The sequence below is a fragment of the Balaenoptera borealis genome (assembly GCF_965194805.1).
Source record: "Balaenoptera borealis genome assembly, chromosome: 1".
NCBI classification, from domain to species: Eukaryota; Metazoa; Chordata; class Mammalia; order Artiodactyla; family Balaenopteridae; genus Balaenoptera; species Balaenoptera borealis.
The window spans coordinates 56,763,867-56,790,424 of record NC_138860.1 but is presented as its reverse complement, the minus strand read 5'-3'; the positions used below and the strand labels follow the sequence as shown (position 1 = coordinate 56,790,424).

At 36.7% G+C, this 26,558-nt stretch overlaps 2 protein-coding genes across 5 annotated transcripts in view; one reads left to right on the top strand and one right to left on the bottom strand.

Annotated features, from left to right (window-relative positions):
* DARS2 (aspartyl-tRNA synthetase 2, mitochondrial) overlaps positions 1-26,558 on the top strand; it is a 354,382-nt gene that overhangs the window by 135,867 nt on the left and 191,957 nt on the right. The window lies entirely within an intron of this gene.
* The window catches only part of RC3H1 (ring finger and CCCH-type domains 1), a 98,347-nt gene that overhangs the window by 50,815 nt on the left and 20,974 nt on the right, over positions 1-26,558 (bottom strand). For 3 of the 4 annotated variants that reach the window (XM_082379023.1, XM_082379021.1, XM_082379024.1), the window contains exon 2: positions 9,846-10,220. In XM_082379023.1, coding sequence (XP_082235149.1) covers positions 9,846-10,076 — 231 coding nt within the window. In that variant the 5' untranslated portion in view covers positions 10,077-10,220. Of the gene's footprint in view, positions 1-9,845; positions 10,221-22,461; positions 22,604-26,558 lie in introns of all 4 variants that reach the window. The other variant, XM_082379022.1, reaches the window with a different exon arrangement.

The window sequence follows — 26,558 nt, the reverse complement described above, 5'->3', positions numbered from 1 at the left end:
TAGATCCTGCATGCATGCCACAACTAAGGAGCCTGTGTGCTGCAACAAAGGAGCCAGCGAGCTGTAACTAAAGGAACCCGCCTGCCACAACTAAGACCTGGCACAACCAAATAAATAAATAAAATAAAATAAATAAAAAAACCACTGCCTACTCCAAGGTCACAAAGATTTATGCAAATATTTTCTTTTAAGAGTTTTGCAGTTGTAGCTCTTACTTTTAGCCTTTGATCTATTTTGATTTTTGTATATGGTGTGAGGTAGTGGTCCAAATTCATTCTTTTGCATTTGGATATCCAGTTTGCTTGGCACCATTAGTTGGAAAGACTGTCCTTTCCCCATTGAATGGTTTCGGCAATCTTGTAAAAAGTCATTTGACCATATATGTGGGTTTATTTCTGGACTCTCTATTCTATTCCACTGATCTAAATGCCAATCTTTATGCCAGCACCACACTGTCTTGATCACTAGAGTTTTGCAGTTTCAAAATCAGGAAGTGTGATTCCTTCAAATTTGTTCTTCTTTTAAGACTGTTTTGGCTATTTAGGGTCCCTTGTGAGTCCATATAAATTTTAGGATGGGTTTTTCTATTTCTTCAAAAAACATCATTGGGATTTTGAAAAAGCTTGCATTGAATCTGTTGATTGCTTTGGGTAGTACTGTCATCTTAATAATATTAAGTGTGTGAACAGGTGATGTCGTTACATTTATTTATGTCTTCTTTAATTTCTTTAAGCAATGTTTTATTTTCAATGTACAAGTCTTTCACCTCCTTCGCTAAATTTATTCCTAAGTATTTTATTATTTTGGTGCTACTGTTAGTGAAATTATTTTCTTAATTTTCTTTTGGATTGTTCACTGTTAGTGTACAGAAATGAAACCGATTTTTGCATGTTAACTTTGTATCCTGCAACTTTGCTTAATTCATTTATTACTTCTAACAGTTTTTTAATGGAAATCTGGGGGGTTAAAATAATGGCTATTATGGATTAAAATGTCCTATCCTCGAATTTCATAAACATTAGTTGTTACAGTTAAGACATGACAAGGTCTTACTCATTTTGTAGAAAAAGAATTAGTTCATCCTTAGACAACTTTATGAAAAAAAGTAAGTCTTGGTTATTTGTTATTAAAATATTATATTAATAAAATAGTTATCCCCGATAAGTCTATTTTTAAAACATTTCCAAAATGTCATAATGGAATTTTCAAAACAAAAAGAGAAATGATTATGAAATGAAAAATTAAGTATAGGAAGAGAAGAAAAACAATTGAATGCAATTTCCCTCTGACAAATATTAATATTTTGTAGTGTGGGCGACATCATCAAGATAGATTTGTAAATAAAGTAAGTTTTCCTTTTGTTTTGGCTGCCCCATGTGGCAAGCAGGATCCTAGTTCCCCAACCAGGGACTGAACCCATGCCCCCGGCAGTAGAAGCACGGAGTCCCAACCACGGTACCGCCAGGGAAGTCCCAGTAAGTTTTCCTTTGGAATAAGCTGTTCGAAAACTGCTCTCTTTATCTCTTACATACATAATATCAACCTTCCCTACTTTTTATCAACTTAGAGGAAGACTGATTTAGCAAATATTAGTGGTGCTAATATTAATATAAATATTAATGTCCAAAGTTCCAGTATATTTATTTGGAAAATGATTTATGGTAAACATATGATACTTTAGACTCACACTATGCAAATTAACAGTGAGGGGTTGTTTAAGGTTTAAGTGAATCATACCTAACTCTGAAAAGCCTGCTTCCCTTGGCTTTGTGAAACCTTCTGAAGATACTACTGATCTCTACCTTGAGAATACTGACACAAAACTTTCAGAGTATTACCTTCAGAATTACTAGAGTAACTTTCATATTTCGGTACCTAGGGGTATTTGCTCCTACTCTAGACAAATGGTTCCCAAAGGCTGTGTTCTATAGTTTTCGTCACTTTCTTGATCTTTCATTTCAGTTAGTGTCTACTAAGTAAAATAGTCTGAAGCAGCTTCACTTTTCCTATTAAGTAAAATGCAATTATTTTGTGAATAATATTTTCTTCAATATTAAGAAGTTCTTGTGACTTACCTCTTAGGTTTCTCTAGTGATCTGATAGCTAAGGCTGTTGAGAAAGTCTGACCAGCAGACTGAATGAATGTTACTGTACAGTGACTGAGAAACACTGCACCACCATAACAAATCTCCTTAACATACTGAAATAAAGGATCTGCACAGTACTGAACAAAATTTTATCTACTTAAATAGAAGGCAGGAGGAGCTTCAAGATGGCAGAAGAGTAAGACATGGAGATCACCTTCCTCCCCACAAATACATCAGAAATACATCTATTGTGGAACAACCCCTACAGAACACCTACTGAACAATGGCAGAAGAACTCAGACCTCTCAAAAGGCAAGAAACTCCCCACGTACCCCGGTAGGGCAAAAGAAAAAAGAAAAAACAGAGACAAAAGAATAGGGACGGGACCTGCACCAGTGGGAGAGAGCTGTGAAGGAGGAAAGGTTTCCACACACTAGGAAGCCCCTTCACGGGCAGAGACTGCGGGAGGCGGAAGGGGGAGCTTCGGAGCCATGGAGGAGAGTGCAGCAACAGGGGTTCGGAGGGCAAAGTAGAGAGATCCCCACACAGAGGATCAGTGCCAACCAGCACTCACCAGCCTGAGAGGTTTGTCTGCTCACCCGCTGGGATGGGCAGGGGCTGGGAGCTGAGGCTCCGGCTTCGGAGGGCAGATCCCAGGGAGAGGACTGGGGTTGGCTGCGTGAACACAGCCTGAAGGGCGCTAGGGCACCACAGCTAGCCGGGAGTGTGTCTGGGAAAAGGTCTGGAGCTGCTGAAGAGGCAAGAGACTTTTTCTTGATTCTTTGTTTCCTGGTGCGTGAGGAGAGGGGATTAAGAGTGCTGCCTAAAGGAGCTCCCAGAGATGGGCGCGAGCCACGGCCATCAGCGCGGACCCCAGAGACGGGCATGAGATGCTAAGGCTGCTGCTACAGCCACCAAGAAGCCTGTGTGCAAGCACAAGTCACTATTCACACCTCCCCTCCGGGGAGCCTGTGCAGCCCGCCACTGCCAGGGTCCTGTGATCCAGGGACAACTTCCCCAGGAGAACACATGGCACGCCTCAGGCTAGTGCAACGTCATGCCAGCCTCTGTCACCAGAGGCTCACCCCGCAATCCGTAACCTTACCCCCCCAGTGAGCCAGAGCCCCCTAATCAGCTGCTACTTTAACCCCGTCCTGTCTGGGCGGGAATCAGATGCCTTCAGGCGACCTACACGCAGAGGTGGGGCCACATCCAAAGCTGAATCCCAGGAGCTGTGAGAACAAAGAAGAGAAAGGGAAATCTCTCCCAGCATCCTCAGTAGCAGCGGATTAAATCTCCACAATCAACTTGATGTGCCTGCATATGCGGAATACCTGAATAAACAACGAACCATACCACCTTGAGGCAGCAGACTTTGGGAGCAACGATATATATATATTTTTCCCTTTTTCTCTTTTTGTGAATGTGTATGTGTATGCTTCTGTGTATGATTTTGTCTGTATAGCTTTGCTTTTACCATTTGTCCTAGGGTTCTGTCTCTCCATTTTTTTTTTTTTTTAAGTATAGTTTTTAGTGCTTGTTATCATTGGTGGATTTATTTTGGGTTTGGTTGCTCTCTCTTTCTTTCTTTTTTTTAATTACTTTAAAAAAATTTTTTATTTTTAATAATTACTTTCTGTTTTCTATTTTAATAACTTTATTTTCCTCCCTCCCTTTCTTTCTCCCTTTTATTCTGAGCCGTGTCGATGACAGGGTCTTGGTGCTCCGGCCGGGCAACAGGCCTGTACCTCTGAGGTGGGAGAGACGAGTTTAGGATATTGGTCCACCAGAGACCTCCCAGCTCCACGTAATATCAAATGGCAAAAATCCCCCAGAGATCTCCAGCTCAACACCAAGACCCAGCCCCACTCAACAACCAGCAACCTACAGTGCTGGACACCCTATGCCAAACAACTAGCAAGACAGGAACACAGCCCCATCCATTAGAACAGAGGCTGCTTAAAATCATAATAAGGCCACAGACACCCCAAAACACACCACCAGACGTGAACCTGCCCACCAGAAAGACAAGATCCAGGCTCATCCACCAGAACACAGGCACTAGTCCCCTCCACTAGGAAGTCTACACAACCCACTGCACCAACCTTAGCCACTGGGGGCAGACACCAAAAACAACGGGAACTACGAAACTGCAGCCTGTGAAAAGGAGACCCCAAACACAGTAAGTTAAGCAAAATGAGAAGACAGAGAAACAAATAGCAGATGAAGGAGCAAGGTAAAAACCGACCAGACCAAACAAATGAAGAGGAAATAGGCAGTCTATCAGAAAAAGAATTCAGAGTAATGATAATAAAGATGATCCAAAATCACAGAAATAGAATGGAAAAAATACAAGAAACGTCTGACAAGGGCCTAGAAGAACTAAGAAGCAAACAAACAATGATGAACAACACAATAAATGAAATTAAAAATTCTCTACAAGGACTCAAAAGAATAACTGAGGCAGAAGAACAGATAACTGACCTGGAAGAGAAAATAGTAGAAATAACTACTGCAGAGCACAATAAAGAAAAAAGAATGAAAAGAACTGAGGACAGTCTCAGAGACCTCTGGGACAACATTAAAGGCACCAACATTCGAATTCTAGGGGTCCCAGAAGAAGAAGAGAAAAAGAAAAGGACTGAGAAAATATGTGAGGAGATTAGAGTTGAAAACTTCCCTAATATGGGAAAGGAAATAGTTAATCAAGTCCAGAAGGCGCAGAGAGTCCCATACAGGATAAATCCAAGGAGAAACATGCCAAGACACATATTAATCAAACTACCAAAAATTAAATACAAAGAAAAAATATTAAAAGCAGGAAGGGAAAAACAACAAATAACATACAATGGAATCCCGATAAAGTTAAAGCTAATATTTCAGCAGAAACTCTGCAAGCCAGAGGGAGTGGCAGGACATATTTAAAGTGATGAAAGGGAAAAACCTACAACCAAGATTACTCTACCCAGCAAGGTCCTCATTCAGATTCGATGGAGAAACTAAAACCTTTACAGACAAGCAAAAGGTAAGAGAATTCAGCACCAACAAACCAGCTTTCCAACAAATGCTAAAGGAACTTCTCTAGGTAGGAAACACAAGAGAAGGAAAAGACCCACAAAAACAAACCCAAAACAATTAAGAAAATGGTAATAGAAACACACATATTGATAATTACCTTCAATGTAAATGGATTAAATGCTCCAACCAAAACACATAGACTGGCTGAATGGATACAAAAACAAGACCCGTATATATGCTGTCTACAAGAGACCCACTTCAGACCTAGGAACACATACAGACTGAAAGTGAGGGGATGGAAAAAGATATTCCATGCAAATGGAAATCAAAAGAAAGCTGGAGTAGCAACTCTCATATCAGACAACATAGACTTTAAAACAAAGACTATTACAAGAGACAAAGAAGAACACTACATAATGATCAAGGGATCAATCCAAGAAGAAGATAGAACAATTGTAAATATTTATGCACCCAACATAGGAGCACCTCAATACATAAGGCAAATACTAACAGCCATAAAAGGGGAAATCGACAGGAACACAATCATAGTAGGGGACTTTAACACCCCTCTTTCAGCAACAGACAGATCATCCAAAATGAAAATAAATAAGGAAACACAGCTTTAAATGAGACATTAAACAAGATGGACTTAATTGATATGTATAGGACATTCCATCCAAAATCAACAGAATACATGTTCTTCTCAAGTGCTCATGGAACATTCTGCAGGATAGATCATATCTTGGGTCACAAATCAAGCCTTGGTAAATTTAAGAAAATTGAAATCATATCAAGTATCTTTTCCGACCACAACGCTATGAGACTAAATATCAATTACAGGGAAAAAAATCTATAAAAAATAAAAACACATGGAGGCTAAACAATACACTACTTAATAACCAAGAGATCACTGAAGAAATCAAAGAGGAAATCAAAAAATACCTAGAAACAAATGACAATGAAAACACGACGACCCAAAACCTATGGGAGGCAGCAAAAGCAGCTCTAAGAGGGAAATTTATAGCAATACAATCCTGCTTTAAGAAACAAGAAACATCTCAAATAAACAACCTAATCTTATACCTAAAGCAATTAGAGAAAGAAGAACAAAAAACCCAAAGGTTAGCAAAAGGAAAGAAATCATAAAGATCAGATCAGAAATAAATGAAAAAGGAATGAAAGAAACAAAAGCAAAGATCAATAAAACTAAAAGCTGGTTCTTTGAGAAGATAAACAAAATTGATAAACCATTAGCCAGACTCATCAAGAAGAAAAAGGAGAACACTCAAATCAATAGAATTTGAAATGAAAAAGGAAAAGTAACAACTGACACTGAAGAAATACAAACGATCATGAGAGATTACTAGAAGCAACTATATGTCAATAAAATGGACAACCTGGAAGAAATGGACAAATTCTTAGAAAAGCACAACCTCCCGAGACTGAACCAGGAAGAAATAGAAAACGTAAGCAGACCAATCACAAGCACTGAAATTGAAACTGTGATTAAAAATCTTCCAACAAACAAAAGCCCAGGACCAGATGGCTTCACAGGCGAATTCTATCAAACATTTAGAGAAGAGCTAACACCTATCCTTCTCAAACTCTTCCAAAATATAGCAGAGGGAGGAACACTCCCAAACTCATTCTAAGAGGCCACCATCACCCTGACACCAAAACCAGACAAAGATGTCACAAAGAAAGAAAACTACAGGCCAATAGCATGGATGAACATAGATGCAATAATCCTCAACAAAATACTAGCAAACAGAATCCAACAGCACATTAAAAGGATCATACACCATGATCAAGTGGGGTTTATCCCAGGAATGCAAGGATTCTTCAATATATGCAAATCAATCAATGTGATACACCATATTAACAAATTGAAGAAAAACCATATGACCATCTCAATAGATGCAGAAAAAGCTTTTGACAAAATTCAATACCCATTTATGATAAAAACCCTCCAGAAAGTAAGCATAGAAGGAACTTACCTCAACATAATAAAGGCCATATATGACAAACCCACAGCCAACATCGTCCTCAATGGTGAAAAACTGAAACCATTTCCACCAAGATCAGGAACAAGACAAGGTTGCCCACTCTCACCACTATTAATCAACATTGTTTTGGAAGTTTTAGCCACAGCAATCAGAGAAGAAAAAGAAATAAATGGAATCCAAATCAGAAAAGAAGAAGTAAAACTGTCACTGTTTGCAGACGACATGATACTATACATAGAGAATCCTAAAGATGCCACCAGAAAACTACTAGAGCTAATCAATGAATTTGGTAAAGTTGCAGGATACAAAATTAATGCACAGAAATCTCTTGCATTCCTATACACTAATGATGAAAAATCTGAAAGAGAAATTAAGGAAACACTCCCATTTACCATTGCAACAAAAAGAATAAAATACCTAGGAATAAACCTACCTAAGGAGACAAAAGACCAGTATGCAGAAAACTATAAGACAATGATGAAGAAAATTAAAGATGACACCAACAGATGGAGAGATATACCATGTTCTTGGATTGGAAGAATCAGCATTGTGAAAATGACTCTACTACCCAAAGCAATCTACAGATTCAATGCAATCCCTATCAAACTACCACTGGCATTTTTCACAGAACTAGAACAAAAAATTTCACAATTTGTATGGAAAAACAAAAGACCCCAAATAGCCAAAGCAGTCTTGATAAAGAAAAACGGAGCTGGAGAAATCAGACTCCCTGACTTCTGACTATACTACAAAGCTACAGTAATCAAGACAGTATGGTACCGGCACAAAAACAGAAATACAGATCAATGGAACAGGATAGAAAGCCCAGAGATAAACCCATGCACATATGGTCACCTTACTTTTGATAAAGGAGGCAAGAATATACAATGGAGAAAAGACAGCCTCTTCAATAAGTGGTGCTGGGAAAACTGGACAGCTACATGTGAAAGAATGAAATTAGAACACTCCGTAACACCATACACGAAAATAAACTCAAAATGGATTAAAGACCTAAATGTAAGGCCAGACACTATAAAACTCTTAGAGGAAAACATAGGCAGAACACTCTAAGACATAAATCACAGCAAGATCCTTTTTGACCCACCTCCTAGAGAAATGGAAATAAAAACAAAAATAAACAAATGGGACCTAATGAAACTTCAAAGCTTTTGCACAGCAAAGGAAACCATAAACAAGACGAACAAACAACCCTCAGAATGGGAGAAAATATTTGCAAATGAAGCAACTGACAAAGGATTAATCTCCAAAACTTACAAGCAGCTCATGAAGCTCAATATTAAAAAAACAAACAACCCAATCTAAAAATGGGCAGAAGACCTAAGTAGACATTTCTCCAAAGAAGATATACAGATTGACAACAAACACATGAAAGAATGCTCAACATCAGTAATCATTAGAGAAATGTAAATCAAAACTACCATGAGATATCATCTCAGACCAGTCAGAATGGCCATGATCAAAAAATCTACAAACAGTAAATGCTGGAGAGGGTGTGGAGAAAAGGGAACCCTCTTGAAGTGTTGGTGGGAATGTAAATTGATACAGCCACTATGGAGAACAGTATGGAAGTTCCTTAAAAAACTAAAAATAGAACTACCATACGACTTAGCAATTCCACTACTGGGCATATACCCTGAGAAAACCATAATTCAAAAAGAGTCATGTACCACAATGTTCATTGCAGTGCTATTTACAATAGCCAGGACATGGAACCAACCTAAGTGTCCTTCGACAGATGAATGGATAAAGAAGATGTGGCACATATACACAATGCAATATCACTCAGCCATAAAAAGAAACGAAATTGAGTTATCTGTAGTGAGGTGGATGGACCTAGAGTCTGTCATACAGAGTGAAGTAAGTCAGAAAGAGAAAAACAAATACCGTATGCTAACACATATATATGGAATGTAAAAAAAATTTTTTTTTTAAATTGTCATGGGGGCTTCCCTGGTGGCGCAGTGGTTGAGAGTCTGCCTGCTAATGCAAGGGACACGGGTTCGAGCCCTGGTCTGGGAAGATCCCACATGCCGTGGAGCAACTAAGCCCGTGCGCCACAACTACTGAGCCTGCGCGTCTGGAGCTTGTGCTCCACAACAAGAGAGGCCGCGATAGTGAGAGGCCCGCGCACCGCGATGAAGAGTGGCCCCCACTTGCCGCAACTAGAGAAAGACCTCGCACAGAAACGAAGACCCAACATAGCAATCAATCAATCAATCAATAAATCTTAGAGTGTACAGTGGTTTAAAAAAAAAAAATTGTCATGAAGAACCTAGGGGCAGGACAGAAACAAAGACGCAGACCTACTAGAGAATGGACTTGAGGGGGAGGGGGAAGGGTAAGCTGGGACAAAGTGAGAGAGTGGCATGGACATATATACACTACCAAATGTAAAACCAATAGCTAGTGGGAAGCAGCCGCATAGCACAGGGAGATCAGCTTGGTGTTTTGTGACCACCTGGGGGGGCGGATAGGGAGGGTGGGAGGGAGGGAGATGCAAGAGGGAAGAGATATGTTGATATATGTATATGTATAGCTGATTCACTTTGTTATAAAGCAGAAACTAACATACCAGTATAAAGCAATTATACGCCAATAAAGATGTTAAAAAAAAAAAAATAGAATGCTATATTACCAGATCTTAACAAGTTTCCCTCGGGAGGAAAAAACACACATACAGAAATTTAAAAGGATAACAAGTTACTCAACTTACCTGAGCACCCACTAGCTGCAGCAATGCTGAGTTTACTGGGAGGAGTTCAATGTCTGTATTGATAGTGGTCTGGTCAAATGGGCAAGCCTTGCGGTGGAGTTTGTTCAGGCACATCTTGCAGACAGTATGGCCACAACCCAAACTGATGGGCTTTCGAATTGTTTCGTCGAAAGTCTGAGTGCAAATTGGGCAGGAGAGGAAATCCGTCCACTGTGGAGCTTGTACAGGCATTGTTTCTGGAGTTACAATTCACTCACACACACACAAAATCTAAAGCAAAGATTCCACTGGAATCAAAATCTTTGAAAAAAGTTTATCTTTTTTTTTTTTAAATATCTTCTGTAAATACAGTCAGCACATAGTGTGAAATATTACCTGAAAAACAAAGAAAAAAAAAATGAGTGTCTTCCTTTTCAATTAAACTGTACATTCTCACCCTACTACCTATAAGATTTTATACCACATTTATATCAACATAGTCCACACCTCTTTGCATTTTTACAAAGTGAGAGCCATAATAAAACATCTAGTCTTATCCCCTCATTTTAGAGATGGGGAGTAGACCCCAAAAAGAGGAAATAACTTGCTGAAGGTGACAAGTTAGTAATAAAGTTAGATCCAAAATGTAAGTCTCTCAAGTTTATCTAAGTCTATGATTGTTTTATATTTTAAAATTAGCCTTTTTAAGATAGCTAATAATATTCTGATCTGAACACATTAATATGTTCAGCTGTGAAAATTTATCAAGCTTTACACTTACAGCATATGCATTTCGGTGTATGTTACACCCTAATAAAGAGTCTTAAAAAAATTGGCCTAAAATAAAATCTACCTTAAAATACTTTATCATCAAATTCAGTGTGGGTAATGAGATAAAAAGAGACCGTGGGGTTCTTTTTAAGGTTTATTTTTAAGAGTTTTATTTACTTGTAAAGATTGTTATGGTTTATACTTGTTGCTACAGTATGTTGTGTTAGAACATAGTTAAAAGTATTTACCTTCAAAAGATTTTTTAAATTCCCAAATTTAAAAATGATAGGTCAATACAGTTAACCAGAACACATACACAGTCAAATTTCACTGTCTACCCTCTCCTTTTGGTAGGGGATAAAAACCAAATCACAAAACTTATCACCTGCATCTAACAGAAATTTTCTTTACATACAAAACCTAATCTGAAGTTTCTAGCACACATCTTAAACAATACCTGCAGTACTTTAACTGTAGTTTCTAAAAATGAGAACTGGTGCACAGAACAATAAAGTAACATAGTGTTACAAGTTCTTAACAATTTGATCATGCTCAGCAGAGACTGCTTACAAAGATGGAAACAAAAATGTCATTTAAGCTGTAATTATTAGAAAAGTAAATTATCTACCCATTTTACTCTTCAAGCATTACATTTAATTCATGTTTTATTGAAGTAACTCAACCTTAAATGCAAGCCCATTATTGAGAGAACAATTTCTATTAGGTATGCTAAAAACTGTATCCATTCATTCAACAAATATTTACTAAGCACTATTACTACTGTGTGCCAGACTCTGAATTGTTAGGGAAATAGTGAAACAGCATACTCATAGTATCTGCCTTCTGAGTAACCTCAGCTTTGTCTGGGTTTCTGCGAAGTGTGCTATCAGATAAATGGACAGTGGAAAAAAAATTTAAGAACCTAAACAGTTACCAAGTTAATCACATTTAAGATCTAAAATTAAAGTTATCTGAGTATACGTCCAAATCGCCCTTGCAATAATAAGAAAGTGAATAAAGAAATTGTCCACATTTTGATTTCTATAATGTTTTAATTATAAATAATTTAAATAAAATGCATCTGCAAACAGAATGAGTAGCTACAAGTATGTTTATATTAAATTATTACTTAATAAAAATGAGACTATCATCCAGAGTGCTAAAAAAGAAAATACAGTATGTAATCACTCAATTGTAGAGTCAAATGCTACAATTACAATTGTACATGGGGTTGTAGAATGCTCCAAAATAAAGGAAAAAAAGTGTTTGGAAGACATAATATTCAGAACGAGGACTGGATATTAGTCAGAAATGTTTGCTGAAGTTGATTAAGTTGATAAAGTATCATCCATACAAACTTTTCTATAGATTAGCATGGCAGTTTAAAATAATGCCTACAAAGAATCTGATCTTAAGTTAATCTCTACTTAAGTTGAGTTAATGGTTCTTTCCTTTTTACCAGTATGGTCTTGTAGAGCACTTAACATGTTAATTAATCATAAAACAAAGTTAAAACACAGCACTTTATTTCCTTAAACACTATAAAACTACAGAAACCCCAAAGAGCACAAAATATAAACGTTTTATTGCACAATCATTATAATTTTTACTATTTATACAGCTAACTGCTTTACACAGAACAAAATTATAAAAGGCAGGTAACTACTGTTATCCCATTTTACAGATACAGTCGACCCCTGAACAACATGGGTTTTAATAGCAAGGGTCCACTTATACATGGATTTTTTTTTTCAATAGTAAATACTACAGTACTACATGATCTGCAGTCGGCTGAATCCTTGGATGCGGAACCACAGATGAGGAGGAACTGCATATACGGAGAACCAATTATAAATTATACACAGATTTTCAACTGAGCGGAGGGTCAGCACCCCTAACCCCCGTGTTCAACTGTCAACTCCATGAGAAACGGAGGTTTAGTGAGGCTGAATAAGCTAAAAACAAATAGAGATGCAATATTAACCCAGACAGTCTGGCTCAAAACCCAAACTCTTAACCATATCACCACCCACAGATTAAAGGTTAAAAAAGGAAGAATTACTTGCAGGTTCATTCAAAAACCAATGTCACAAAAATGAAATATAAAAGAATTTAAAAAATTTTTGAAAGTTAAAAAGGAAAAGACCAATGTCACAAAGCTGCTAATAGCTATTTTTAAAAAATATTTATTTATTTGGCTGTGTTGGATCTTAGTTGCAGCACGCAGGATCTTCGTTGTGGCATGCAGGATCTTTCGTTGTGGCACACGGGCTACAGAGTGTGCAAGCTCAGTAGTTGTGGCACGTGGGCTCAGAAGATGTGGTATGTGGGCTTAACTGCCCCGTGGCATCTGGGATCTTAGTTCCCCGACCAGGGATTGAACCTGCATCTCCTGCATTGTAAGGTGTATTCTTAACCATTGGACCACCAAGGAAGTCCCCTAATAGCTATTTATTGACTTCACAGTAATTTCGTTCTCACGGCAGACAACACTGTTGACAAATCTAATGATTAGGTCATTGTTCTAATCTTACTTGTCTTCTCAACAAGATATGAAACATGACTATTCCCTCCTTCTTGAAAGTGTCAATGAACCACACTCCCCTCATCCTTGCCAACTCACTGGCTTATTGTTTCTGATCTCTTAAACTCCTAAATGTTGAAGTGAGTTATCAGGGTTCTATCTTGAGTTTCCTTTTCTCATCATTCTCCAGTTGAAAATCTTGAAATGGCTTCCTATTACATTGAGAATAAAATCTGGATATTATATTCTGGTTTACAAAGCCCTAAATGATAAGACCTGTAATTATCTCTCCAACTTCAGTTTCTAACACTTGTCTCCATCACTCCACTATCCTTCAGCTACTCAAGTGAAGCTTGTTCCTATCTTAGGATATTAGTACTAGCTAGACTCTCTGTCTAATCTTTGAATTGAAGGCCACTCTATCATTTAGATGTCGCCAAAAATGTCAACTCCTCAGAACTCCCTGACCACTTAAAATGCTAAAATAATCTCTTAAGTCACTCTCTAGTCCATCACTGTACTTAAATTCTCTACAAAATAGTTCTACCATCTATAAGTTATACTTCCTTATATTTTTATTTGTTTACTCAGTGTCTATCTTATATTAGAATGTAGACTTCATGAGAACAGAGACCTAATCTGCCTTGTTCACTATGAAAGCTACAGCTTGTTTCTCACTACAATTTAGGCACAGTAAAAATTTTGCATTTCATTTCAAAGAGTTCACAGACCTGTGAAAATCTATTCATAGATCTCTTGGGTATTTAAAGACTCCAGGTTAAGAAAGTCTAACCTACATTAGTGTTTCATGAATCTTAGAATTGCAGCAAGTATTTGGAGATTTACTACATATCCAGCACAGTAGAATACAGAAAACAGGCAGAAAATATGGTCAACATCAGTTTTACAGACTTAAAATACCTCACTGCTCTCCCACGTGATTTCAGATCAGTGCTGTTATAACAAATTTTCCAAATTATTCTGTCATAACGGAACTATTTAAAATAGAAGCCTAAGAGAAATCATTGATAAAAGATACCTTAGAGGAATCTAGTTCTAGCCTAATTTTCCAAGATGAGGTAACTAACATTTATGTATATCTCTATCAGTAATAAGTGTTATTAAGCTTTTTCAAACACCTCTTTTCATTTAATCTTTAAAACCCAAAGAAGTTGGAATCATTTTCCTTCTTCTCACAGAGAAATAAAATAACATTCAGAGAATTTGTCCACGGTCATACAGGTAGTAAGTGGTGAAGTCAAAACACATCAACTTCAGGCCAGTACTTGACATTAAAGTCTATGCACTTTCCACTATACCAACTTGACATGGAGGATACCAAAGACAAGTAAAAGAGTTTCACTCAAAGTCATACAGCTTAATAATGGCAGAGCCAAGATCAGAAACCAAGTTTCCTGAATCCTACTTTCAGTATCCCCTGCTCCCCCACTGGATTACGTTGCACATAAAGCCATCACTGAATATCTGAAAGATTTAATAAATATCCTTGCATATTAAAACTACAGTTAACAATATCTGGCACAGATTAAGGTATCCATCAGCCTTGGAAATGCTACATAAAGCTGTTTATATACAACATGCTCATTCTTCTAGGAATAAGATCCATGACTTATCAGATTCTTAAAGATGTGTTTTGTTTGGAGAGGGAGGGAAAGGGAAGATAAGAATCACTGATCCAGGCATATTGAAATAAAATAACTGTTGAAAACTTAAGAATATAGAAAAAATAAAAGCAATAATTTATAAGAACATATATTTTCTCTGTATTTACACCACAATCTCATCAGACTCTTAAAAAAAAGTGTTAAGTAATATATGATCACGTGGGTCAAAAAGAATTTTAATAATTACAGTGAAATATCTCCCTCCCAGGGCTATCTCCCACCTCTCTAGTCCTCATTCCCACCCCACCTCCACAGATAAGCCATTATACTTTCCTTTTAGTTTCTTTATCCAAATTGGTTGATTTACAAATATATATTAAGTGGAAAAAAAGTATTTTAATGCTACTATTTACAACTCTTCTCTTTCTTCATTAAACCAGTTCTTCTGAGAAATTATACCCAGAAACCTTTTTTCCATTCCCAGTAAAAATTAAACATTAGCTACTTGCAAAAAAATTTTTATTGGTCTTTATTACATGCCCAGTATTGGAGATAAAAAACAGTGAGCAAATCATTCCAAGTCTGCATGGGGCTAACATTATTTCCTTCATTAGCTATACAAACAATAATGATACAACTAAATAACATGACTGCAAGTTATGGTAAATGATATGCAGGTAAGGGACAGGGAGATATAAGCACATATAACTGAGATAATCTAACCAAATGGGGGTGAGGTTGTGTGTAGGGCATTGCTTCCCTGCAGAAGTGATATTTATGTTAAGATTTGAAGATGAAGGCTGAATAAAAGTTATGGAAAGAATAATACGTAATATGTGTATGTAGATTTTAGGTAAAGGAAAAGCATAACCACAGGTTCTGAGACTAGACAGAACATAATACAATTGGGGAGCTTGAGAAAAACCAAAGCAACAGGGAAGCCAGAAACAAAACAAAACAAAACAAAAAATAAACAGAGAGCAAGAGAGAAAGATATGAGATGAGACTAAAGAATTAGAAGGAACCAAAAACTACAGGATCTTTTAACTCATAGTATGGTATTTGGTCATAATGTGAAGAGTAATGTGAAGGCACTGAAGAGGCAGGAAATGACCACTGTTTCACTGTTTCTAACACAGGGTATGCCTATACTATGAAAACATATGGAATAATTAAAAAGAGAATTAGTTAAGCATGTAGAAACGTTAAGTAAAAGCAAAACTTTCAGACCAATAAAAATGATGTCATTTGTGTTGGGGAAAAAAATCCTATGTATTAGTCTTGGTATTAATGAATATAAATGGATAGAAGAAAAAGGTCTGGAAAGATACCTAACAAACTTAACAGCAGTTACACAGTTGGGCAACTTACAAAATGTATATAATCACGAATTAGTTATATAAATGCAAAAAATTTGAAAGAATGAAAACAAAAGAACATAAGAGCACATTTAGAACACAATTTAGGCTCTAAGATAAATTACTATAAGGCTATTCAAAACATTTTTCCTTATAAAATTGACCTTTTACAAATTTGGATAGCCAAATCATCAAAACTTATTTGTTCTTTTTAAAATTCATTAAAAACCCTTTTAATAACTTTTCTAGAATTTATGTTTCAAAGAACTAATATAATTTTTTACTTTTATGTGTCATTTCCATCTGTATTAACCTAGTAAAATGAAGTATATAGTTGCTAACCTCTTACATTTTCCAGTAAAATAGTTCTTAGAGATATATAACAAACTTGATAGAGTTAACATTCAGAATCAGCACCCATATCATCACTAAAAATATAAGCATTCGTTTGACCATAAGGATAGGTTTGAGAGACTAAGGGGAAAATAGTATTTTAAAAGTTTGATTTTGCCTAGGAAAGTTGATGGTTAAGAACAGTAAGTCGCTCTTTGATGATTCTATTTCAATCATCAAAACCATAAACCAAAGATTTTTTAAAGACTCAAAGTGTCATCAATTGTAGTTTTTAGGTCTAAGAAGAATTTCCACTTCCTCATTCTTTAAACATCTTTCTCCAAAATCATCTTTCCAAACATTCTCCAAGCTTCTCAAAGACAGTTGTTCAACCACAAAACATATCTAAACCACACAGGACATATGGCTTTGTGGATGTAATAAACAAACATTCTTTCAGTCAAGAGTAAACATATGAGATAAAATTACTAAATACCAACATTCAGATTCTTTAAACTTCTTCAGAGCAAGGTTTTGTCAGAAAAAAAAAAATTCTATTAATTAATGCACACGTGCTCAAAGTCTGCAGATAAATAGTTATGTGTTAGGGGTCAGCCCAAATCTAGCTCATTAGGAATAATTCTACTGGAACCCTCCTAATCAGAAACAGAGCATGAATGATGAATCCTCTTTATGTCTTAAAAAATCCAAGAGTGACTGCTGCTCAGTGTTGAGAGCAATGGTTAACTTTCCCATCAGTTTACCATAAGGCCTACTCTCCTATGTAAATGGCAACAATTAGTGATCTTACTGTTGATAATTCATAACAGATAATTCAGAATACACACAAATTAAATAGCAATCAGTCCAACCTTGAAGCAAGCCCAAATTAAAAAAATATAACTTCCCCAATAAAATACACATTTTTACACCAGTAGGTGGGTGCGTAGACAGCATTTAAAAGGTTGTTTTATTTGCCTTCTTCATGTCATTGATAGGAGCTACAATACAGAATCTGACATTTGACATTTTACTAAGTCATCCCAACTTCTAAGTTCTGATTAAAACTTAAAAGAAAAATCTCTATACTTTTATATTAATAAAATTAATCATCAATATTATCATTAGACTTTTTTCAGAGCTTATTTCTTTTTTACAAAGAAATAAGATCTTATCAGAGTAAGAAAATTATTTCGACGAACAGTAAACAATAAGACCAGTGACTCATTCCACCAGCTAAGTGACTAGTTTGCAGACATCAAACTCTAAGTCTTGTAGCTGCCTTGTAGTTACTCAATTCAAATCCATGCCTCTGCAAAATAACAAACAACTACATGTTGTGAGTCTTAAGGTTTAAGCGTGATTAAAGCAATCCCCTAAGAGCTACTACAGACAAAATTATGATGACACGATGCGTAACAGAGCTTGGGTTTCTGAAAGTAAACCATGTGTCAGGCCTTATGCTAGGTGTTTTCAGGTGCTTCTCTCATTTAAATGTCTACCACAAATCTAAACCACAATACAAATCACCACCAGTAACCAGTATTTGTTAAGCACCAACTAGGTGCCAGCACTTTCAGTGCTCTATATACTGTATCTAATTAAGTAAATGTTCACCGCAATACTGTAATGTAATTATTATCTCCATTTTAAAGATAAAGAATCCAAAATACAGAGAATTACCCAAAGACATAAAGCTAGTAAGTGGCAGGACTATGATTCAAACTCAGTCCAGCCTAACTCACAAGCTGGTACTTTTAAATTCTGTAATTTGTGCCACTTACAGGTGAAAGTTAATAGTCATTAAGGCAAGGGAGCTTTTAGGGGTGATGGAAATGTTCTAAAATTGAATTGTGTTGATGGTTGCACAATTCTGCAAATTTTCTAAAAATCATTGAACTGTGCACTTAAAATAAGTAAATTTTACAGTATGTAAATTATACTTTAATAAAACTGTTAAATAGTCATTAAAGGCTTTTTATAAACTCTTAGTTTTCAAATTTTTAATGTAATAATTAAAAAATATAAAGACACCTTTCAGATTGTTCTATGAGCACAGCAATAACCCTACTAAATAGCTAAATTATACTGCTTTGAAGATTTCATTTAAATGTTACAAACTGACATTTTAAAAATTGTTAAAAAGTTCTTACCATCTCCTCTGTTAAGGTTCATTTTGTGTCTCTGATTTAGAGAAAGAAATATGAAAAATGAAATTCATCAAGTATCTACTCTGGCCTAGTCACTCCTCTGAGGCATCTTTATACCAATTTTATACCCGTTTTGAGCTTCAGCAGCATTAAATAACTTGCCCAAAGCTAATAAATCTTTGAGCTGAGACTAAAACTCAGTTCTTATGTGAATTTAAAGTGTAAGTTGCCCTGAGTAAGATATTACATCAAACAAACAAAACCTTATTGTCTGTAAGAAGAAAATCTTGGATCTCCTTTTACCCCATCCTACCCCATGAGATGAGTTTAACTATTATCTCTGGCCTTAACTTAATTTGCCATTTCTCTGGGACATTTCCATAGCAACCAACAAGCAGGGAAACATAAGAGAAGAGAAAAATTTTAACTATCTTGAAAAATAAAGCTAAAGAAAATAAAAACAAAAATAAAAATAAATGAAGGCTTATTATAATACTACTCAGTGTTATAATTCTCAGCAGAGTATTAATTAATTTACAGATGAAACAGTGTGTGATTTTTGGAGGTTCAAGGTTTTTCCAGCAATAATACCCTGTGAAGACCCAATTTTGATTGTAAAAATACTTCTTCCCAAAATAAATGGATTGAATTGTAACCCTATATTGTACACATCATCCTAGATATAAATAACTTAATACGCTAATGTCAGTACAAATATTGACAAATACTTGGGACAGGTATAAAGAGAAGGGCTTCTGATTTAGAGGAGGAAACACCTGGAAAATAGAACTTGATAAAGAAGGGTTGAGAAAGCTACAAAGGGCTAATTTAGGTGGCTTACCTTCCTAGTGTTCAGAGGAACAAAAAGAAACACATCTACCTCCAACCTAACGCCAAATTTAGAAGAAGAAACAGTAAGGAAGGATAAAACCATTCACAGAGAAGATGACTGATCTGAAGTTGAAACACTGCAAGTGAAGGACAGTTTCTAACTTTGTGTACATAGTTTGAAGCTCCAGGTTTCTCTTCTACATAGCAAAGTCCTACACTGTGTGTAAAACGTACTCCACTGAATAGGACATCAGTTATTAAAGAGGTAGTAGAACGAAAAGGCCAGACTCAAAAGCATCATCTTCAAAGGAACTGTGAGGCAGTAGGCAGGGAAAGTGACCTGTTATAGCAAAACATCAAAAGGTTATTTTTTTCAGTTTTTGCATTAATATTCTGCTGAATATTACATACACTGTATGTAAATATGTCCTCACCATTTAGTGGCAGTCCAAACATCAAGGACATAATGAGAACTAATAACCAAAATCAGACATATTTTGGAATACGCTAAGCATTTTAGTTGAATCTGTTATCATGTCAACTGCTTTCAAATTAAATGCAAGTGTCTGAAAATTGTTTTCTTTGTGAAAATTGATCTCTTCTTAATAATAACACTTGCTAAAAAACAATAACAAAACCAACACCAATAACAATGCATAGGAAATGTTTTGAGCCCTTTCTATATATTAATTCATTTTACTCTAAAAATTAAATATCCTAAAAAAAAAGAAAGAAAACTGATGCCCACTTAATTAAGGCTCTTTTCTAAACCATAAAGATGACTCAGTCCCAGTACAAAAGATACATGAATAAAATTTGAAGGCTAGGCCAAATATTTTAACAAGACTTTAAATAGTTTCTCAGGTCATGTTTTGAAATCCATCCTCCTGCTAGAATAACGGCTCCTTTTTAAAGAGGAAGTTTGCTCCACCTATCCCCAGAAGTTATTTTGAAACACAATGACAAATCTGATTGGCAAGTCCTCAGTAATCTTGAATGTAGGGGAAAATGGTCACAATGAAAAGAAAATTTAACTTGTGTCTCATAAATTTATATTTCAGATTGTTAAATACTAATCTATAAAGCTCCTGAGAAATCCAGTGAAACTGAGACATTTTAAGACAGAGGTCCCCAACCCCCAGGCCACAGACTGGTACTGGTCTGTGGCCTGTCAGGAACTGGGCCGCACAGCAGGAGGTGAGTGGCGAGCAAGCGAGTGAAGCTTCATCTGTATTTACAGCCGCTCCCCATTGCTTGCATTACCACCTGAGCTCCACCTCCTGTCAGATAAGCGGCAACATTAGATTCTCATAGGAGCGCAAACCCTATTGTGAACTGCACATGCGAGGGATCTAGGTTGCGCTCTGCTTATGAGAATCTAATGCCTGATGATCTGAGGTGGAGCTGAGGCGGTGATGCTAGCGCTGGGGAGCGGCTACAAATACAGATTATCATTAGCAGAGAGGTTAGACTGCACAGAGACCGTAATAAATCAACTGCTTGCAGATTCATATCAAAACCCTATCAGGGACTTCCCTGGTGGAGCAGTGGTTAAGAATCTGCCTGCCAATGCAGGGGACACGGGTTCGAGTTCTGGTCCAGGAAGATCCCACATCCCGCGGAACAAGTAAGTCAGTGCGCCACAACTACCGAGCCTGCACTCTAGAGCCTGCGAGCCACAACTACTGAGCCCACGTGCCACAACTACTGAAGCCCAGGCACTCGAGGGCCTGTGCTCCGCAACAAGAGAAGCCACCACAATGAGAAGCCCACACACCACAATGAAGAGTAGCCCCCGCTCACCGCAACTAGAGAAAGCCCACATGCATCATCAAAGACCCAACGCAGCCAAAAAATAAAACTAAATAAATTTAAAAAAAGAAAAAAATTTTTTAAAAAAACCCTATCAGTGAGTGGCAAGTGAAAACAAGCTCGGGGCTCCTACTGATTCTGCATTAGGGTGAGTTGTAAAATTATTTCACTACATATTACAATGTAATGATAATAGAAATAAAGTGCACAGTAAATGTAAGGTGCTTGAACCATCCCACACCCATCCCCCCCCACCACCGGTTTGTGGAAAAATTGTCTTCCACGAAACCGGTCCCTGGTGCCAAAAAGGTTGGGGACTGCTGTTTTAAGGGGCAGCACTAATATTCTGTTTCTTCAATGTATCCCAATTTACTAGTTCTTTCCTCACCAGCATGTTTAAACCTTTCTGCAGAGGAGCTAAAAAAAACCCCCAAAAACTAAAAACAAAACAAACCACACCACATTTCTATCTCCACCCTGTCTTATTTAATCAACAACAACAAAAAAAAAGTCACTCAATCTCTGTCCCTGTTCCTCTCTTCTTCTATCTTCTAGTCTCTATTCTCTATTCCAACCACGATTTTGAAACTATTCTTAACAAGTATATCAACAACCTTCTTATGAAATACAACAGTCACATCTCAGTCCTTATCTCCTTTCTTTCTATACAGCATTTAATAATGCTGACCAGTTACTCCTGCAAATGCTGTCCCTCTGGGGCTCTATAACAGCACACTGTCCAGGTATTCCACTAATTAACAGGCCACTCCTTACGTGTCCCTGTTGAAGGCTTCTCCTTCTCTGCCCATCCTTGGAATATATGTGGCTCTTCAGAATTCCTTCCTCAATTCTCTTCTCTACAAAATTTCCCTCAGTGACTTCATCTATTTTCAGCTTTCAACTACCAACTAGATGCTGACAACTTCCAAAAGTTCAAGCCTCTCTTCTGAGTGCCAGGGTCACATAACCAGTTGGTTACCAGTCATCCATGTCCAACTGGGGTCTCAAACCATCTCAACCTTACCAAACCTTTCGTTCCTTATGTTAATGATTGAGTGACTTACCTGTTGACAGAAGCATAGAGAATCATCCTTCACTATTCACTTTTCCTCAAACCTGCTCCCTGCCTCAACTAATCAGTCATCATGTCCCATTCATTTTATTTCTTTAATGTTTCTTGAAACCTTCCCATCCATTCCTAAATCCTTATGTTAGGCTGCCAACATCTCTTACCTGGATTACTGTGACAATTTCTTATGTGGTATCCATGTTAAAGGTATCCTCAACAGAGAAAGCCACTACTTGCTAGACTGTAAGTTCCTTAAAATCAGAGAATGTCTTGGGTTTTCTTCCTCTCTTGCTATTTTCTCTATGGCTTTAATACAAAAGAAGCCAGACAATATACATTAGCAAACCTATCAAGCTGGAATATTTATGCTTTTGCCAATAGAAAGTCAACTGGGCTAACAGAAAGCTGCTAGGGAAGGAACCTAGGGCTTTTCCAAAAGTAACATGCACAGATAAACAAGGATATATAACACAAGAATAACACTATAAACCAACTAGACTTAAAAGACATCCACAGAATGCTCAGTACAACAACAGCAGAATTATTTTCAAATGCTTACAGAACATTCTCCAAGACAGACCATATGCTAGACCATAAAACAAGTCTCAATAAGTTTAAAAGGATTGAAATCATAAACATTATAGTCTCTGCATACAATGGAATGAAATTACTAACAGGAAAAAAATTTAACTCACAAATACAGGGAAATTAAACAACATACTGCTAAATAACCAGTAAGTCAAAGAAGAAATCAAAAGGGAAATTAGAAAATATTTTGAAATGAATGAAAATGAAGACACACCATACCAAAACTCATGGGATGCAACTAAAGCAAGGCTTAGATGGATATTTATAGCTTTAACTGTCTATATTAAAAAAGAAGAAAGTCTCAAATCAATAATCTTACTTTCCACCTTAAGACACTGGGGAAAAAAGATATCTAACATCAGCAACATGATGACAAATTCTCTGTGGCCAAAACATAAACTCTGAATTTAATATTATTAGTAAGTGATGCCAATTTTAAATGATTTCTTCCCTAAACACTACAAAACAGAAACTTATCAACAAAAGACATTAAAAGCTTAAAAACCCAAGTATTCTTATATCCCAAACAGTTTAATATTAATTAGTTTATGAGGTGTAAATGCAATTTTTAAAAATCTTGACAGTTCCTTTTTACAATGAACACACACATTTCCACTTTGGAAGAGGGAGGTGGGGAGATAACTCAAGGCTTATGTACCCAAATATAAAACCTAGGTTTTTGTTTGATATTTTAAGCAGACAACTTCTAATATGAGCAAATGAGTCTTAATATATCAAAGCTGGCAAACAGAGGAAGAAACTCTCAATTTTCACTATCTTTCAGAGGGCCTCTGGGACACCACTTATTAGCAGCAAGCTATGCTGGCATTCCTATCTTTGAAGGAGATTATCACAGGTTCAGGTAATAAGTGAGCAATACAAGCAAATGGAGATTTAAAGGAATGGCAAGTTCTAAAGTAATAACAATAGAATTTACTATGGGTCAAAACATTCTAAAAACTTGAAGTGCATTATCTTTTAATACTCATAATAACCTTGCAAAATATTATCACACCCTTGAGAAAATCAGGGCCCAGAAAAGTTAAGCAATGTTCTTAAGGTCTCACAGCCGGTAAGGGGTAGAGTTGAGATTCCAACCCAGGTTTGTCTAACTTTACTATTATAAGACTTCCTCTTTAGGTTTCTTAATCATTTGTTGTGGTAGTCTGCAAAGATGGCCACAATTCCTCCCATCCCTGTAGCTATGCCCCTTTGTAATTTGACTTTGCTGCTCTTTCTATCAAGAGATAGAATCTTTTCCCCCATGCTTTGAATCTGGGTGGCCTTAACTTATTTTGAATACTGTAGTTGAATATAGCATTAGTGATGTTTGGAGAGCTCCACAGCATAGGCCTCAAGAAACCTTGCAACTTCCACTCTTGGAACATGGTGCCACTATGTGAGAAGGCTTGAGCTAGACCTGAGCTGAGACCAACAGAACAGAGAAAAATTGTCCCAGCTCAGACCCCTAGAACAATCAGCCCCAATTTTAGCTGCCAGATGACTGAAGCTGCATGAGTGACCTCAGTGGAGACCAGCAGCAGAACCACCTGTGGCTAACCTAGCCCCACGCACTAACTCAGAATTGTAAGCAAATAAAATGGTTGTTGTTTTAAGTCACTAAGTTTTGGGGTGGTTTGTTTTTCAATAATAGATATCTGATTGTTTATATAATCAAGACACAATTTTACATTTATAAATTTCATCATAGCCTTTTGAGAAAAGAGTAATACTGAATGTAATACTGACATTGGAATCTGAAAGGTTGCCTCAACTGAATTACAAACTTTTCATAGCATGAATCTCTTTTTTTAAGGCCTAAAAATTACTAATATATTTAAGTACCTTCACAAACACAACATGCCTAAATTTAGCTCCTTATTCTTGCAGCATATATTATCAGTAACTACAGGGAAGAGCATTCATATGTACCAAAACGGTAACATTTTCAAAGCACAGCATGGATAACAAATCCTTTAGACTTAAAAATACGTACTACTTAGGCTCAATTTAAATTTATCTGAAACTTCGTATTATATTCCAACCGAATATAAATTGTCATCTGTGCAACAGTCCTCCATGTCGACGTGCCAGAGCAGCACTATTAACTCTTAATATTCAAAGTGATTCAAATACTCCCAAGTTGTTAGTCTTCACTGGTTACTACATAAAGAAAGATTTAACCTTCCTTACCAGCATCACCTTAGTCATCTTCAGCAAGTTATAATTGTTTTCACCTACCTACAACTTCTTTATGTACTCCTCAAATCTTTCCCCCTCTATCCCAAAACTGTGGGAGGGGGGACTGGGATTTGAGTGCTAAGCACTTACAAATCATCTCATATAATCCTCCAACAACCTTCTGAGATATCTCCTCTACTTTATCGATGAAGGAAGGAAAGAAAACTGAAAACAGTTACCTGGATAATTTAGTGATCTAGTCATAATTTGAACCTACACTTGTCCAACACCAAATCCTGTACTTTTTCCACTATAATACACTGTCTTCCAACTTTCAGCAGCTGTAATTTTTTAAAATAAATTTATTTATTTATTTTTGGCTGCATTGGGACTTCACTGCTGCCCACGGGCTTTCTCTAGTTGTGGTGGGCGGGGGCTACTCTTCGTTGCAGTGTGCGGGCTTCTCATTGCGGTGGCCTCTCTTGTTGAGGAGCACAGGCTCTAGGGGCGCAGGCTTCAGTAGTTGTGGCATGCAGGCTCAGTAGTTGTGGCTCGAGGGCTCTAGAGCACAGGCTCAGTAGTTGTGGCACATGGGCTTAGTTGCTCTGTGGCATGTGGGATCTTCCCAGGCCAGGGCTTGAACCCCTGTCCCCTGCATTGGCAGGTGGATTCTTAACCACTGCACCACCAGGAAAGTCCTAGCACCTGTAATTTTTTATACTTCGTAATAATTATGTTATTAATCAGCCATAAATAAATATCTGTCTAAATTAAACTAAATGGTGCCTGTTTTAGGTTTAATCTGAGCACAGTTAGTTTTAAATTAAGTAGATTTAGTACAGGAATACTGGAACTATTTAAGCCTACTAGGTTTTTTTTTTTCTTAAACCAGGTTACAGCAACTTCTATTATTTCTTTTGAAGAGAATCACAAAGAATACTTTATCAGAATATTTCACTGAGAAATAATCAGGGGACTAAAACACAAAATTAATCTTAATCTTATAAATATTTTAAGATACTTAATGTATTGAAATATAACATACACATAAGTATACAGAACAAGAGTGTTCAGCTCAATGAACATAGTAAGCAAAGTGAGCATACTTGTATACCCAAGATATAGAACATTACCAGCACCCCGGAAAGCCCCCTCACCATCCCTCCCAATCATTACCTCTTTATTCTTCCTCAAAGGTCACTAGTATCCTAACTTCTAATGCTATAGATTACTTTTACCTGTTTTAAAATTCTATGTAATGAATCATCAGTATGTGTTTTGTATTTTGGCTTCTTTCACTCAACATCTTTGTTAGATTGTTCTACATTTATATTACTAAGCTGTTACAAAACACTCCAGTTAACTCTACCACAGTTAGAAAGCTACCCTTCATGAACTCAATTTTGGAGTAGTGATGACATTTGGATTTGGAATGTAGCAGATTTCTGGTGCTGAACAGGAAGAAAAAAAACAAGTCTCAATAACAAAAACT